The sequence below is a fragment of the Lemur catta genome, chromosome 7, assembly GCF_020740605.2.
Source record: "Lemur catta isolate mLemCat1 chromosome 7, mLemCat1.pri, whole genome shotgun sequence".
NCBI classification, from domain to species: domain Eukaryota; kingdom Metazoa; phylum Chordata; class Mammalia; order Primates; family Lemuridae; genus Lemur; species Lemur catta.
This window is the reverse complement of record NC_059134.1, coordinates 58,328,541-58,346,789: the sequence shown is the minus strand read 5'-3', so window position 1 is coordinate 58,346,789 and position 18,249 is coordinate 58,328,541. Positions and strand designations below refer to the sequence as shown.

Below are 18,249 nucleotides of genomic sequence, written 5' to 3'. Positions count from 1 at the left end.
CCTCCTGCCTCAGCCTCCCGAGTAGCTGGGATTACAGGCATGCGCCACCATGCCCGGCTGATTTTTTCTCTATATTTTTAGTTGTACATATAATTTCTTTCTATTTTTAGTAGAGACAGGGTCTCGCTCTTGCTCAGGCTGGTCTTGAACTCCTGAGCTCAAAGGATCCACCCACCTCGGCCTCCCAGAGTGCTAGGATCACTGGCGTGAGCCACAGCACCAGGCTGCTCAGCAATTTTCTTACTTATTTCTTCCTGATTCCTTATAACTCCCTCCCAATAGCTATGAGTTCCAACCAAACAGGATGAATTGCTATTACGACCACCCCCTCTAAGCATGCCAAGAAAACATACTTTCCCACTTCAATACCTTTTTCAAATCAAAACATTCATCTGGAATTTTACTCTCACCTTTTTGAAATCCTACTAATTCTAGAAAGTTCTGGTTTCCTAGACATATCTGGTTTCTCTGTTTCTAAGCTCTTTAAACACTATATACTTTGACCCTTAGTGCATGCTGCTTTATATATCATTAACTTTGTAGCTGCTAATCTCCTTAACTGGGTTATTAGCTCTTGGAGGACAGAAACTATGTGTCACTTGCTTTGCACTCTATGTGCCTGGCATTGCCCTGGCACAGATTTACTATTTGCTGAATTGAATTACTATTCCCACAATGTTAGCACAAGACCGAGTGTGCAATACATACCCATTCTGAACTTGACTGATAAACACAGAGTGTAGACAGCACTAACTGGCAAACACAGCTATCTATATCTTGTACCTGAGAGGCAGGATGGTATAGAGGAAAGAGCATAAGCTTTCAGTACAGACACTGCTGGATTTGAATTCTAGCTCTCCACAGCTTATTAACTGTGTAACTTTAGGTCATTTTATCTTTTTCAGCTTAAGTTTCCTCATTTGTAAAATGGTTATGTATTGTAGTCTATTCAAACCACAATCCCACTTGTGGTAAGGATTAAATGAGATATAGGCTGACTACTCCTTATCTGAAATGCTTGGAACCAGAAATGTTTGAGATTTCCGATTTTTTCAGATTTTGGAATATTTGCATTATACTTATTTAGCATTCCAAGTCTGAAAATCTGAAATCTGAAATGCTCCAATGAGCATTTCCTTTGAGCACCACGCTGGCATTCAAAAGTTTTGGATTTTGGAGCATTTTGAACTTTTGGATTTGGGATGCTCAACCTGTAATCAACGTACAAAAACTAGAACAGAACTTGGCACACAGGAGACGCTCAATAAATTACTGTCAAATTATCTTGCCAAGTCATATTATAAAAATGTAATTCCCTGTCCAGTTGAAAATTTACAAGCATATTTTGCTTTTTACAATATGGGAGTTCCCCTAAAATGGAATGGAAACCATATTTTTGTATATTAAATTTTATTCTCAATGCAACTACAAAAAAGAGTCTTGCAAAAATAAAAGAAGCTTTTTTGTACTTTCCTTAAACTTATTTGTCTACCGACTCTTCTCTTTTTAAAATGGGCTGCTTTGGTGGAGCAGTAAAAAAAAAAAATTGTTTTCTAATTTTGTGACTCACATGGGATCTCAGTATTTCTAATACAGCAATGCAAGGCTACTTGGAGAAGATGAAATGTTTCAAGGTTTCTGATACACAAAGGTTATGAGATGGATGAGAGCCTCAAGGGTCATTATGGAAGCTTACAATCCTGGGAGCGATGGCTCTTGGCTATATGAGTGGAGAGAAGTAGGCATGATCGATAAATAATAATTACTATGAGCATCAGTTTTGTTTCTGTTCTAAAGCAATAAGGACACACACCATAATTTGAGAGAGGCAAATACAGAGATTATAGGAGGCAAACAGTGAGGCCAAACCAAAAGATGGATATTGAAACCTTCTGAATTCATTAGGCCATGATTGTCTGCCTTAGACATCACACATCTCAAAATTATTAATCATAGCCATTTACAGGCAAGAAATTCAAGACACGAAGAGAAAGAATAACTTGTTCAAAGTCACACACACACACACACACACACACACACACACACACCCACACACACCCACACACCTTATTGGCTGCGGAATATGGGGATGAATATATTCCTACTAGAATGTAATTTCTACAAGGGTGTAGTTTTTGACTGTTTTGTTCACTGTTTTATCCCTGGTACCAAGGACAGTGCTTGGCACATAGCAAATACTGCAATAAGTTTTGTTGTGAAGTGAATGAATGCATGATGAATGAACAAATGAAATAAGGTCTTTGCTCCCGAATAGCTGATAACTATTGGAGAAGAAAACCATGGAAATGATTTCAGTAATGTGTGATATATGCTATGATAAAGAGGGCAAAAGTGCTAGAGGAGCAAGCAGAAGGGGGCCTCTATATTAGGGAAGTCCCCCAGTAAATGGCAATACCTGAGCTGAGTCTTAAGAGAGGAGGGGAATTAGCCAGGCGAAAGAAAATGGTGACGGCAAAGGGAAAATTTAGGAGGGATTACAAGGCTGAATAAAGGCAGGGCAGTTGTTTGTGCTATGGACTCCTTTGGCAGACTGGTGAAGTCTATGGGTCTCTTCTTTTAATAGTGTTTTTTAAAACGATAATGTAAAATACACAGGATTACAGAGAAATCTGGTTATATTCACACCGAGTTATCAAAACAAAAGAACTCTGTGATGTAGTAATATATGTGCTTTATTAGCAAGATTTAACTGTAGGTAATAACTACTGTAGTTTCAAATAAATCATAGGTATAAATGATATTCTAAGATATCTGCAATAATTATAATGTGATATGGAAGTATCTATAATTTCCATTATTGACAATATCACAGGTACTGTTACTATTATGAGGGTCTGCTGCCTACATTCATAATGAAAGGAAATGTTAAATTTTAATTAAATATTAATAAAAATAAAGATGTAATTATTCTCTTATCCAACCCTGAATTTTATCCATGGATCTCTTAGGGGTTTACGGACCCAGTGTTAAGAATCCCTGGCCCTAGGGTGCGTTATGAGGACCTGAGTTGGTGGGAATCAAGAAGGAAGAGATCTGTGAGAAATTTAAGAGACAGAACTATTTAATGGATCTGATAATTTGATGGTAGATAAGGAAAAGAGACATATCTAGGTTGATACTCAGGTGGCTGGACTGGGGAATTTATGGCATGCAACATTAGGATAATGGACAAGGTCAGCTCTAAGTTCAGAAAGGCTTTCATGTTGCTTAAACCTTTAGGCTTGAGAAATATAATAATCATTGATTAAGATTATTAACAGTTCATATAGATCCTGCTGTGATTTGAAAGATTTGTGAAGATAGGACCATACCCTGAGGAGTCAGACATCTGTTCCTGGATAAGTGAGCAGAGCATACCTTTCAAGCTCAAGTGCATTGCTCTTTCTACCAGGATGCTGACTGCAAAAGTTCCATCCAACTCAGCAGGGCCCTCCTGGGCTGGGCAGACTTCAGTTGTGGTGCCGTTGCAGGGAACCTGGGTGGAGGCAGGAGACTTCTGGTGGCCACAGGGTGGAGAGAGCTGGATCTCATCATTTCTTCTGGGGATCTGCTCAGACTCACTGTGGCTGCTGCAGTCCATAGAGTCCAGCTCATGAGTGGGCTCAGGGGGTGAGGAAAGAGAGGAAAGAACCACTTGAACTCGCAAGGCAGCTCCTGAGAGGTTGGAAGCATTTCGTCCAAATAGAGGATACACACCTGTAAGAGGATGGAAAATAAGTTGAAGCAAGGAGGAACCAAGAACACTCTCTAAGCTTGCAGGAAATACTCAGTGAGGGTGCTCTCCTTTGAAATACCTACAGATCCCAACACATCAATTTGCAAAATAAACTGTGAAGTTGATCTACAATGTGAAAATTTTTACCTTGCCCCTACTATCTTCAATAAAGGAAAGTAGCGAGATCTCTAATTTGAAGCCAAAGCCAAAGCCAAATGACTACAGCAGAGTTATTGTGGAAGGGATTCATGTGCTGAGAGGCAACAAGACTTAGATAAATCTAAGACTTGATGAAATCAGGAGTGGCCTATCTTCTCTTCTGTGGCCCATCTTCTCTAAAAACAGACTCCTATTTTTAGACCTTCTCCCCATCAGGAAGCTGCCCTGTTGCTCGATTTAGTCTTGCTTCACCAATTAAATATGTTTTGGCAGTAACCCTGAAGACCTTTTGGAAGGGAAGTATGAGGTAGCAGCAGGAGGCAAGAAGGAAGAGTAAGGGAATTAATATTTGTTGAGCCTTTTTTATGTACCAAAACCTCAGAGGAGTTAAATAATTTGCCAAGATCATTTTTCCAGTAAGTGGCAGATTTAAATCCAGGGATTTATTTTATTGGCTTACTGGATATTAAAAGGAGATTTTATTTATAAAGCAGAAGGTACTAATAGTTCCCTCTGAATCTCAAAGCTTGCTTCATCAAGCTCATTTCAATTCAGGAAAATGGAGTTAACTGATTCACAGATGGTAGTAAGACAGAACATGTCCTGTCTTTTTCTGTTTTTAGATAACTGGTTTTCTTCTTGATGCAATGTATAAATTATTATGGTTATCAAAAGAAAATAAGGGCAAATCATTATAGGAGAGAAGATACCCCAAAACAACATAGTTATTAATAAATCCTCATCCTCAGGAAATGTAACAATATGTGGAAGTATGGTTGGATGGATGATTGGATGGATTGTTGACTCATTCAACAAACACATCAAATGACACACCTTGTATAAAGCCCTTGTACAAGAGGATAAAAAGCTCAGACAAGTGGAATGTGAAGAAGTGTGAAGGAAACAGACAATCTGAAAAGTTAAATACCCTCTTTGGTAGCACTCAATAAAAAGGGGTATTTGTGGCTAGGTGCAGTGGCTCACGCCTGTAAACCCAATGCTTTGGGAGGCCAAGGTGGAAGGATTGCTTGAGGCCAGGAGTTCAAGACCAGCCAGGGCAATATAGCGAGACCTGTCTCTACAAAAAAATAGAAAAATTAGCTGGGTGTGGTGGTGCATGCCTGTAGTCCCAGCTACTTGGGACATTGAAGCGAGAGGACTGCTTGAGTCCAGGAGTTTGAGGTTGCAGTGAGCTATGGTGATGCCACTGCACTTTAGCCAAGGCAACAGAGTGAGACCCGGTTTCAAAACAAACAAACAAACAAACAAACAAAAAACTGACACCTATCTAGAGGATCAACTGAAACTGTGGATCGCCATGCTGCAACCAAATATTAAAGTGGTTTCCAACAAAAAACAGAGACAACAAAGTCATTAAAAGGTTAACTTTAAAATTAACAAATAGTCTTCATTTTTGAAATTATTAAGTATATAGTAGTTAGATTTTTGTAAAATAATGTACATTTTTAACTATATCTAATTGAAGTTTCTTGAATATGGCCTTACTTGATTACAGCTAAATTAATGCAGCCTTGCAACACGAAAAGGTCTCCCTCTCTGTCAACACTTCCCTCCCCCACACCAGGCTATGATCATGCCGCTATACTCCAGTCTGGGTGACACAGCAAGAGTGAGACTCTGTCTCTATTAAAAAAAAGGGGGGGGGGTATTAGTGTTTGAGTTCCCACTGTTAGATCTATATTCAGGGTCCTAAAATCTACTTTCTTCAGCAGAATGAAGTTAAAAGCCTGTCTTTTTTTTTTTTTTTTTTTGAGACAGAGTCTTGCTCTGTCACCCCAGCTAGAGTGCAGTGGTGTCATCATAACTTACTGCAACCTCAAACTCCTGGGCTCAAGCAATCCTCCTGCCTCAGCCTCCTAAGTAGCTGGAACTACTGGCACATGCCACCACGCCCAGCTAATTTTTCTATTTTTTGTAGACATGTGGTCTTGCTCTTGCTCAGGCTGGGCTCGAACTCCTGAGCTCAAATGATACTCCCGCTTCAGCCTCCCAGAGTGTTAGGATTACAGTGTGAGCCACTGCACCCAGCCAGGTAATGCCCTTTCTTAAGCAGCCAGTGGACCTCTATCTTTTGAAATTTCTTTAGTTATAAAAAGCACTACTAAATTATTATTCATCTTCAGGACACAATAATGAAAGGAACACTTACTAGTTTGTGACCGTTGGCAGGATGCCCAACCCCTCTTAGCCTCCATTTTCATGACTGTAAAATGGGTTTAATACCTATCTCACTGGTACTGTTGGGAGGGTCCAATAAAATAATGTCTGAGAGAGTGTGTCACATAGTACTTGACAAAGAGCAGGGGTTCAAACCAAAAGAGTTGAACCTGTTCCTCACTTACCACTGACAGTTAGTGTCCTTGCTGACCTCTCCCCAAGTCTGGCCAGGTCCACGTAGGCTGAGCCAATCCAGCTGTCCGTCTGGTGTGGCCTCTCCACACTATCATTGCCATAAGCTCGCCACACTTGGATCTCTAGCCTCTCCTCCCTAAAGTACCAAAGGAGTGATGGGCCCCTAGTAACTTCTGCTCTTTTAGATGCCTTGAAAGAAACCATGACCTGCTTTTTGTTTGCAGATTCCTTAGGCTTCTTGAGAGGGGTCCAAAAGGCTTCATGATCATATAGCTTGTAGCGAAGGTAGCAGTATGTGCTCTTATGAATGTGGTTGTGGCCAGCAAGCAGTACGCAATGGATAGGCAGCCACAGCCTTGGGGTGGAGATGGTGACAGTGGCTGGTTTCTCTTCATCCACTTTGACAAGATACTTCAGGCTACTCTCAAAGCTCCAGCCCAATAGCTCAGCAGCTTCCAACACCCGCTCTCTATCTCCAGGATGGGTGAAGGAAACCGAAAGCTCCAGGCCACCCACAATCTTCTGCATGAGCTCCAAGCCATGAGATAGGCCCCCATCTTCTGGTAAAATGATAGGATACCATCCTGTGATCCCTTATGGGAAGAAAGAAAGATTCTCAATCATTGTCTTAAAAGTAAAAACACTTACTCTCTACCATAGAGTCTCTACCATCTTGGCTCAAGACAGAACAGAAAACATACCCACAGTGACAGAGTTTGTGTTTCATCTGACCACTGAGAGGCAATGAGATTAGATAGGAAGAACAAAGGCTAGGAGTTGGAAGACCTGAGTTCTTTGCTTGGCTCAGCCCCAAACTAGCAGTTTATTCTGGGTAAACCATTAATCTCTCTCAGCTCTCATTTCCTTATCTCACAATTGGGAAAATTAATGCTGATCTTGTCCACCACACAAAGTTATGACTATCAAATAAGACAATGGTTTAGAAAGAGCTTTGAAGGACAAGTGTTTTAAAAGTGTGAACTGTTTATGGTACTATGAGTACAATAGAAAAGGCATGGGACAAAATTGTCAAGAGATCTGGGGTCTGCACCCAGATCTTCCACCAAGGGAGCTGCCTTGAAAAACACAAACCAAGGACCAGGCACTAGATTTCAAATGAATAACAACTACTTTTTATTGAATATCCACTATGTGTTAGAAATTCTGTACATATTTTTTCATTTAATTCCTCTGATAACCCTGTGAAGCTCTGAGGATTAAATGGGATAACAATCCCTACCTTATAGAAGAGAAAATGGAAGCTCAGTGACCTGTCCAAGTTATTATAGCTACCAACTGGTAGAACTAGGATTTGAATCCAGGTCTAGCTGGCTCCAAAGTCTACATGCTGCCTAGTATAGGTTCGCATTATCTTATCTCAAACTCTTAAGGCCAGATTTGTTTCTGAATCCAGATTTTAGAAAGGTAATATAGTACATAAACGGGATATAAGATTATGTATCAGGGGTCATATAAGTCAGGGGTTTGCAAACTTATCTCTAAAAGGCCAGACAGTAAATGTTTTAGGCTTTGTAGGTCATATGGTCTCTGTTGCAACCATTCACTCATGCTGTTGTAGTAACAAAGTGGCCAGTGACAATATGTAAATTAACAGGCATGGTGTGTTTTAATAAAACTTGACATAAATAGGTGGTGGCCTAGGTTTCATGTCAGTAGAGGTCAGATTTGGCTACTCAGTGAGTTAGTAAAAAATTTTTCATCTTCAGAGCTCTTTGGATTTCAGAATTAGGTAAAACAGATGGTGGAATGATATAATAATAATCATAGTAATTTTCTGAGAAAGGTCTTATTAATTATACTTTAAAAATGAAAAGATTTAGCTTATTGAGATTAATTAAAAAAAATTTTTTTTTTTTAGACAGAGTCTCACTCTGTTGCCCGGGCGAGTGCTGTGGCGTCAAGCCTAGTTCACAGCAACCTCAAACTCCTGGGCTCAAGCGATTATCCTGTTTCAGCCTCCCAAGTAGCTGGGACTACAGGCATACACCATGATGCCCAGGTAATTTTTCTGTTTTTAGTAGAGACAGAGTCTTCCTCTTGCTCAGGTTGGTCTTGAACTCCTGAACTCAAGCTATCCTCCTACCTCGGCCTCCCAGAGTGCTAGGATCACAGGCATGAGCCACGGCACCTGGCCTAATATAAATTTTAATTTGAGATTAAAAGCTTACTTAAGGTTTTATGCCTTCTAGACAGGTATTTAATTTTTCTGGACCTTCCTAGTTTTTGTCTGTAAAATGAGGAGGCTGAAAATTTTGATCTCTAAAGTTCCTTTCAGCTTGGACAGTCTAAGAACCTATGGTTTTGGCTTTAGTAACATCTCATCTCTGGGTGTTAGTTTTCCTACAACTTAGTAGTTCTTAACATATTTTGGTCACAGACCTCTTTGGCTCTAATGAAAACTATTATCCTCAGAAAAATGCACAAATGTATGCAGACACAAAATTTCACACCATTTCAGCATATAAGAACTGCTGGCGATCTACCCAAGGGAAAAGAAGTCATTTAAAAAAAAGACACTTGCATCTGCATGCTTACTGCAGCACAATTCACAATTGCAAAGATAGAGAACAAACCTAAGTGCTCACCAACTGATGAGTGGATGAAGAAAATGTGGTATATATGTATACCATAGAATACTACTCAGCTATTAAAATGAATGAAATAATATCTTTTGCAGCAACTTGGATGGAATTGGAGGCCATTATCCTAAGTGAAGTAACCCAGGAAAAAAGGCCAAATATCATATATTCTCACTTATAAGTGAGAGCTAAGTAATGGGTATGCATGGTCATACAGAGGAACATAATGGACATTGGAGACTCAGAAGGGGGGCGTGAGAGGGGTGTGGGATGAAAAATTACCTAGTGGGTACAATGTACACTATTTAGGTGACGGGTATATTAAAAGCACAAACTTCCTCAGTATGCAATTCATTCATATAACAAAAAACCATTTGTACCCCCCAAATCTATCAAAATTTAAAAAAGAAGGGAACTGCTTAGATTAGATGGTCCCTTTAGCTCTGTGATTCTATAATTGAGATTACTGGTAGGAGGAAACAAAATAGAATGTTCATTTTAGAATAATTAAATTTAACTTATTTTTATTTTTTAAATTTTTTATTTTTGACTTTACCTTTTACTTCATTTTTTTGAGACAGGGTCTTGCATTGTTGCCCAAGGTAGAGTGCAATGGCATCATCATAGCTCACCACAATCTTGAACTCCTAGGTTCAAGTGATTTTCCTGTCTCAGCCTTCTGAGTAGCTGGGACTACAGGTGGGTACCACCATGCCTGGGTAACTTTTAATTTTTTTGCAGAGATGGGGTCTTGCTATGTTGCCCAGGCCAGTCTCGAACTCTTGACCTCAAGCAATCCTCCTGACTCAGCTCCCAAAGTGCTGGGATTACAGGCGTGAGCCACCATGCCTGGCTCTAATGGGGTTAATTTTAATTTGTAGAGATAGGATTTCCCAGATGGTGCCTATTCCCTGACAAACTGTAGTAAGTTACAGAAGGAAGGAAACTGAGGTGTCCTATGTGCTCAGCCCTGTTGGATCTTTCACATGTATAATTTCACTGAATGTTTCAAAAATCTTATGAAATAGATCTTATTCTTTCCATTTATGTAAATGAGGAAACTATGGATCTGAGAGATGAAATAACTTGTTCTAGATCACAAATAGTAAGTGCTAGAAGTTAGACTGAATCCCATATCAAATTGTATGGACCTCTCTCTGGCAGACACGTACATAGTAACTATTTATTAGGGTATTGGCTAAAATGTGAATTCACAACTAAATTGGGAGATGTGTGATAGAATTCCAGAAACTAGATTATGCAATCCTAGGGAAGAAGATGGGCAAGAAAAGGAAAATTAACATTTACTGCATACCTACTATATGTCAGGTACTTTTTATAACCAATTCATCAATTCTCACCGTTTCTCGGCCTTTTGGCTAAGATCAAGTGCAATGTCATCAATTCCTACCTTGTGGAACTTGTCATGATTAACTGTCTCCATCCATGAGATAAGAAAATTGGGGCTCAGAGGATTCAAATCATTTGGTCAAGATAACCTTGCTACTAGTAACTTTCAATATTTCTAGACTATCTTGTGGTTTTACCTATTCTTTTGGGCCTTTATCCTATACCTTATTCCTTCTTTAATGAGAGATGAGAGTATAGCAAAAAATAATGGGTGAATTGGGTTTTGATTTTAATTCCTGCCACTCACTAGGTGTGTGGTTTTGGCAAATCACTTAACCTCTTCTAGCCTAAGTTTTGTTATCTGTCAAAGGAAAATAAAGATCCTATAACCTTGCAAGGCAAGGCTATGATGAGGCTGAAACAAGATCTGAGAAAATATTTTACAAAGTACTACATAATATAATAGATATTTTCCATATTCTTCATCATGATCCCCACTACCATCACCCTCTCTGCTAGAGCAGGATGATAGTACAATGTTTTGAGCCTCTTTGTTTTATTAGAAAACCTTTGGAATGATTAGGAGAAGATTTAAAATGCTTTTGAGAAAACCTTAGAGGTACCTGAGAGAGTTCAGAAGCATGTGTTAAGGGGTTGTGTTTTTTGTTTGTGGAAATCGTGCAAGGGAGCCAGACAAGATGACCTCTTATAGGGAAATGAATGGGAAAGGTTAGAATTAGAAGTGATAATACAGGATCCTTACCAGATCTCTTGGCCAGCAGCTCTTTTGTTGGCACTTTTACTATTCCAAGCAGATAATCTTTGCATGATTGGATACTAGTTATATCACTGGCTGTTAAATCAAGACAAGAAAGAAAAATTATTTGGTGGTCTACTGACCAAGGGGCTTGTGTTGACAGTATATCCACATAACCCTCCATTTACACTCACTGAATTTCAGTATGGAAAGATGCATTAGAGATTATCTTGCTTACATACTCCCATCAAAGCCCGAACACCCTCAAAAACATTTTTTTAATTAAATATTTTATTTTGAAAAAATTTCAGGCATATAGAAAAGTCGCAAGAACATGATAATGAACTCCTAAATATCCCTTCACCTAGATTCATCCATTAACATTTTGACACATTTGCTTTATCTCTCCACACACTTAATACATATTCTTATTTTTTGCTATACCCTTCAGAAATAAGTTGCAGAGATTATGGCCCCCTCACCTCTAAACATTTCACATTTATCTCCCAGGAAGGGCTATACCATTCAAAACAGAGCCTCTTTTAATTCTGATTGTGATGGGTCATTTGGTGCTCACCTGACTTGGTATTTTCATGATAGATAGCAAAAGTAATTTCTGCAAACTCCAATAGCTCTGCCAGGAAACAGGCCTCTCCACTACAGTGCTGAGTTACCAAATTACAAGAGAATTCAATGTGATGGGAGAACTCAGGGCAGAAGGAACAGGCCACAGGGTGGGTTCGGCGCTGTTCTCCTTTGGGCAGGAAGGAGAGATGAGTGGCGACAGAGGCATTGACCCCAACTGTGGCACTAAACTGTAGAGCAGGTTCCTGCTCAGCCAAAACCCTGTAGGGGAGAAGGGTGGAAATGAGAAGAAGGCACCATGGTAATATCAAAATCAGCTTGATTGCCTAGAAAATAACTCCGTTACTTCCATGAGACCACCAAGAATACCAATCAACCATATGTTTTCTATCTAGGCTTTTGGCAGTGACATATATGCTTTCTCAGTAATCTAGATATCACAGTGTGTATGATAACATTCATCTGCCTATCAAAGCGACACCGAGGATAATCCATGGTCCTGTCAATGCCCTTTGGCCAAAGACCACAGGAATCAACTATAGTTGAACAAGCTAGGTTTATTGGTGATGGCAATGAAGGAAAATATACACCATGGGGAACCACAGGGCATCTCAGTAAGAACATCAGAAAGGACTTATGAACACTGGGCTCATGTTAGCTGATGTGGGCAATGCTCAAATGAGCAGGGTTTACTCTGGATTGATTTTCTTTTCTTTCTTTCTTTTTTTTTTTTTTTGAGACAGAGTCTCATTCTGTTGCCTGGGCTAGAGTACAGTGGCATCAGCCCAGCTCACAGCAACCTCAAACTCCTGGGCTCAAGTTATTCTCTTGTCTCAGCCTCCCGAGTAGCTGGGACTATAGGCACTTGCCACCACACCCGGCTAAGTTTTTCCATTTTTAATAGAGACAGGGTCTTGCTCTTGCTCAGGCTGGTTTCAAACTCTTGAGCTCAATCGATCTTCCCTCCTTGGCCTCCCAGACTGCTAGGGTTACAAGCGTGATCCATCGCGCCCAGCCTGGATTGATTTTCTTAACGAATCTTATCTATAAGGCAAGAACACTACAGTAAAGCTAAAGCTATAATTGGTAGAGCAGCAGCAGTCACTTATTTTAGCCAAGATAGAGGAATGATGGATGTTTTTGTGGTTTGCTTAGTGACCCTGTTTTTATCTGTGTTTAGACAAGATTATGAAGCAATCTTGATTTTGTCTCACTTCATCATGGTCACACAGTGAAGGCACTTTGTCTGATGCTGGTGTTCTGTGAGACTGTTTATGCTCAACAGGAAAACACCAAAGCCTACCTATCAATGTCAAACCAGTTCCCAGATCTCGGGGGCTGCTTTTCTCTTTCTCAGCACAGGTGCTCCACAATGTACAGACAGAATCTACTCACGTTAATGACACTCACAAATAGCAGTCAAGTCTTCTGTGTGTAGGTATGGTAGGTGACAAACTCCCTTACCCTACATTCCCCAAGGGGATAAAATTGACATTTAGGCAAAGAGGTTACCTATTTTTTTTTTTTGAGACAGAGTCTCACTCTTTTGCCCGGGCTAGAGTGCAGTGGCGTCTGCCTAGCTCACAGCAACCTCAAACTCCTGGGCTCAAGCAATCCTACTGCCTCAGCCTCCCGAGTAGCTGGGACTACAGGCATGCACCACCATGCCTGGCTAATTTTTTCTATATATATATATTTTTAGCTATCCAAATCATTTCTTTCTTTTTCTAGTAGAGACAGGGTCTCGCTCTTGCTCAGGTTGGTCTCGAACTCCTGACCTTGAGTGATCCTCCTGCCTCGGCCTCCCAGAGTGCTAGGATTACAGGCGTGAGTCACTGTGCCCGGCCAAGGTTACCTATTTTTTAAGCATTTCTTGACATCCCTAATGCAGACTTAGGGGTTCTTTCCTTTAAGATCCTCACTGTATTTCATATATACCAGCAGACGGTAGTAATTTGGAGTTATACAGATCTGGGTTTGAATCCTGGCTCCACTATTTACTTACTGTGTGACCCTGGACAAGTTCTTCAACCTCTTCCAAGTCTCAGTTTCTCCTCTGTTAAAATGATGTTAATATAAGGATACAACAAATACTAAAGACGCATGTCTATTTGGATGCCTACTGCAATTTCATTTCTAATAAAAAAAGGAAAACCTTTTCCTTTGCATTATCATCAATGATCATTAATAGAAGATTGATTAGTAGAAGACTGATTTGTGTCTACACAACAGCATACTGTGAAGTATATATTATACCTAGAAAAAATAAGGTGGAAATGAACTGAATGCTAGCAGTGGTTAAAAAAATTAGGACAAAATACTCAGAGGGTATTGGAAAGATTACATTTGATAATATATACAAAGTAGAGAACCTGCCTGTGGACAGTGAAAGGACTCTTAAGAGGGAACACTCAGAGATGGCAGAAAGGCCTGGATGCCAAGCTGGTCTGAATTCATTTGTTCAGTAGTTATTTGTTGAGCATCCGCTCTTTGTGTCATGTATTGGGCTTGGAGATGGATATATAGTAGTGAAATAGCTACAATTTCCTATGCTCATGGAACTTAAAGACTACTGGTTATGCCCAAGGAAGTTTCTACTCATTCTCCGTTAAAGATCAGGTCAGTTAGAAGATGCAAGTGGGCCGGGTGCGGTGGCTCACACCTGTAATCCTAGCACTCTGGGAAGCCGAGGCGCGTGGATTGCTCAAGGTCAGGAGTTCGACACCAGCCTGAGTGAGACCCCGTCTCTACTAAAAATAGAAATAAAAAAATTATCTGGACAACTAAAAATATATAAAGAAAAAAAAAATCAGCCGGGCATGGTGGCGCAAGCCTGTAGTCCCAGCTACTCGGGAGGCTGAGGCAGTAGGATCGCTTAAGCCCAGGAGTTTGAGGTTGCTGTGAGCTAGGCTGACGCCACGGCACTCACTCTAGCCGGGCAACAGAGAGAGACTAAGTCTCAAAAAAAAAAAAAAAGAAGATGCAAGTGAATAAAGAAGAAATGCCTACTTTACACAGACACCAAATATGTATTTTCAGGAAGACCACTGGTAGATAAGATGATGGCTGGTGTTTTCTTGAGGAGAGCAGGCTGACTTCAGAGCATCTGCTATTGAGACACCAGAATAAGGATTCAAAGGAGAGGTAAGTTTAGAACACCAAGAATTCTTCTTTTTAATGAGAGGCCATGCAAAACTTATTTCTGATTTAACTATATTCTACTTGCTAATAAAGGTAACATTAATTATCTGTACATGTGTAAGTAATCATAAAAATCTGTACATTTGTATAATAGTTGGTAGTTTATAAAGTGACTTCATATTTGTCAATTTTTATACTGACCCTTTTAATATCAGGGCAGGTATTTAAAATTTCTAGTTTTTAGATGAAGAAACTGAGGCCCAGAGAGGTAAAGAAACTGGCCCAAGATCACACACAGCTAATGGGAGATGGAAATGGGACTAGAAGCCACAGTGTTTGATTTCTAGTGCTGCTGTTTCCATTATACCAAGCTATACATCACATCCTGTGGAACTCCCCCAACCTACAGAAGAGTATAGTGTTAGAACTGGCCTGGCTTCTAGCTCTTCCTTCTTAAAAGTGCAACACAGACCAAATGGGGGACTTAGAACAAACTGCCTGCCATACAATTTGACTTTCTCCATGAGTCCTCAGAGAGAAGAACTACTGAGTTTCTTATCTATCATTCAGTCTCTCTGAGATCTACTGAGTATCTAATTTCTGAGTCCTTCTCTGCCAACTAAATGCTAGTAAATTTAATGTCATGTTGAAGAATTCTGATCTTGGCTGGGTCTGACACAGAAGTATTCCATATATACAAGTTTCATGCCTCCATGCCTTTGGACATGTTCTTCTCATTGACCAGAATAGTTTTCACCTTTCTTGGGCATCTTGATAACTACTACTCTTCTTTCAAGATTCAGAAGATATTCTGAAGGGCCTTGAATGCCAAGCTAAGGAAGTTTTACCTTATCTTCCCTAAAGAAGAGTATGTACAATTTAGGAGGTTCACAGGGTAAACTACTACAACACAGGAAGAAAATATTAAGACTTCTCTGTTATCTCATATATTAAAGTTTTCCTACTCTATGGTATATTTTATAGTGCACTTAATATATTAGTATAATAGTATATGGAGATGATTTATACATGAATAGGTATACACACATTTGGAGGGTGTGCTACATTTTTTTAATTAAAAGGAATGCATAGTTAAAATTAGGAGCCCACCACTATCAACAATGGGAAACCACTAAAAGTTTTAATGTAAGTGAGTGAAGTGATTAAAAAACTGCCCTGATATTACTTTTACTAACACTAAGATGTTCTTGGGCAGTTACTGAAAAAGTCTATTTGGATAATTTAGTGAGGAACAATATTAACTACAACGAACATTTTATCAGCAATTTAGCATCAGATCCCACACAGTAATTCAATTACTTATTTGGACACCATAAAGTTAAAGGCAAACAATCTGACCTTTAGTTACAAAAAGGGAAAAAATGAGAAAAGGGAAAAAGAAACAGGCACTTGTTTGTTTCTTTCTTGAATATCCAAAGTAAGCTAGTCTGAAGCAGGAGCATGATCTAGTTTTCTTTCTTGCTGGGCAGCTATTAAGTGATAGAACTAGCTATGTGGTTGGGGGGACAGAAAAGAGCTCAGGCAGTATCTCTGACTAGAGGAACTCACAGCCTAGTGGGAGAAAAATATAACGTATGCCAGTAATCAAAACAGAATGGGCCGAGTGTGGTGGCTCATGCCTGTAATCCTAGCACTCTGGGAGGCTGAGGTGGGTGGATCGCTTGAGGTCAGGAGTTTGAGACCAGCCTGAGCAAGAGTGAGACCCCATCTCTACCAAAAATAGAAAGAAATTAGCTGGACAACTAAAAATATATATATATAGAAAAAATTAGCCAGGCATGGTGGTGCATGCCTGTAGTCCCAGCTACTCGGGAGGATGAGGCAGAAGGATTGCTTAAGCCCAGGAGTTTGAGGTTGCTGTGAGCTAGGCTGACGTCACGGCACTCACTCTAGCCCGGGCAACAGAGCGAGACTGTGTCTCAAAAACAAACAAACAAACAAACAAAAAAACCAGAATGACAAGTGCTATAACCAAAGTGCTAACAGACAAGGGAAAAAGGACCAACTCTGCCTACATGTAGGAAGAGATCAAGGAAAGCTGCAAAGATGGTGCAAAATCTTGAAGGAAAGTAGGAGTTTGTTAAGTAGACAAAAGGCAAGGAAGAGAGAAATATGAGCAAAGACCTGAAGGAGGTAAGGGAGAGGGCCATGCTGCTTTTCTACAGAAACAGTATTCCAGGCAGAGAAAACAGGAAGACAAAAGCCCTGAGAGGAAATGTGCTTCGTGTGTTCAGAAGCAACAAGAGGGCCAGTGGTTGGAGTGGAGTAAGTAGAGGGGAGACCAGTGGGTGGAGACGAGGTCACAAAGATAACGGGTGGTTAGATCATGTGGGGTCTCACAGCCATTTTATGGACTCTGGCTTTTCTTATGAATGAGATGGAATGTCACTGGTAGGTTTTAAATAGACATGTGTCAAGATCTGACTTAAGTTTTCATGGGATCACTGGCTACTATGTTGAGAGGAGACTAAAAGGGAACAAGCTAGAAAAACAGGAGGTAGTACTCAGAGACTGAAATGCATGAAGAGATTACAGAGGAGCTGCAGTGATTGGGTGTGGCATGGTTTGAGGTAGGGTATGACCACAGGATTAAGTGCTTAAGAAAGGTAGAGGATAAAATTATTAAGCAAGGTCAAGGAACTAAGTTGCTAATAATAGTTAAAATAGCAAAGCTTGTAAGTGATTTACTCACTTATGTTTTGAAATGCTTTCTTAACAGAAAAAGAAAAGATTTGTAGTTAGTTATCTGGAAATTGTACACAAAACAGTTTTGCATATGTAAGCATCCTATTGTGTAGACTGCATTGGTACAAGGTTTGAGAATTGCTTTTCTCAGGTAGACTTACTTGGCTGCTGCCTGCAAACCACAGGCTCTGATAATCTGGACTGAGATGGAGACAGCTCGGGCAGCAAGAACTCCCTCTGCTGTTCTTAGAGTATGCCTGTACCTTAGGCCCACGTCCAGAAAGCCTAAAAAATGAGGACAAAAGGCAAAAAGATAAAAAGGTTGGTTAGAAGGAAGAAGAGGATAAACACTGCAATCATAATGAACAATGAGGGACAGTGAGAGAATCTGTCCTGTTCAGAATTACATTAATTATTGTACTTGAAGGTTAATAAAGGCTTAATAGGTTATTACTTTATATATAAGAAACTATGGCTCAGAGATTCAATTTCCTGCTAAGATCACACAACTATCAAAGGCAGAACAATTCCAGATTTTTAACCCTCAGTTATGTGTACAGAATTGAGATGGGCTCTAGCCCTTTTTTAAAAAAACTTTTAAAAGGTTTCCATTTCTCACATACTTTTATCACCCTCCTACCATCAGCATCTGAAATATCCTTCACAGGCCATCTTTTTATAAAAATTCTACCATCCTACTGTCACATTTCAGGGAAAGCTTCAAGGAATAACAGAACAAGCTGATCAGTGAGGGTTAGGATGAACAATTTGATCTTAATTATGGCAAGATAAAACCCTTTGTTTTGGCAGATACTCTTCAGCAAGCATGAAAAAGCAATTTG

The 18,249-nt window shown here is 39.8% G+C and overlaps 1 protein-coding gene across 4 annotated transcripts in view; it reads right to left on the bottom strand.

Annotated features, from left to right (window-relative positions):
* The window catches only part of C2CD3 (C2 domain containing 3 centriole elongation regulator), a 135,604-nt gene that overhangs the window by 48,034 nt on the left and 69,321 nt on the right, over positions 1-18,249 (bottom strand). For all 4 annotated transcript variants that reach the window (XM_045555487.1, XM_045555490.1, XM_045555489.1 and 1 more), the window contains exons 20-24: positions 17,569-17,692; positions 11,553-11,821; positions 10,982-11,071; positions 6,259-6,861; positions 3,379-3,717 (exon numbers count right to left, since the gene is read on the bottom strand). In XM_045555487.1, the coding sequence (XP_045411443.1) occupies positions 3,379-3,717; positions 6,259-6,861; positions 10,982-11,071; positions 11,553-11,821; positions 17,569-17,692 (1,425 nt within the window). The remainder of the gene's footprint in view (positions 1-3,378; positions 3,718-6,258; positions 6,862-10,981; positions 11,072-11,552; positions 11,822-17,568; positions 17,693-18,249) is intronic.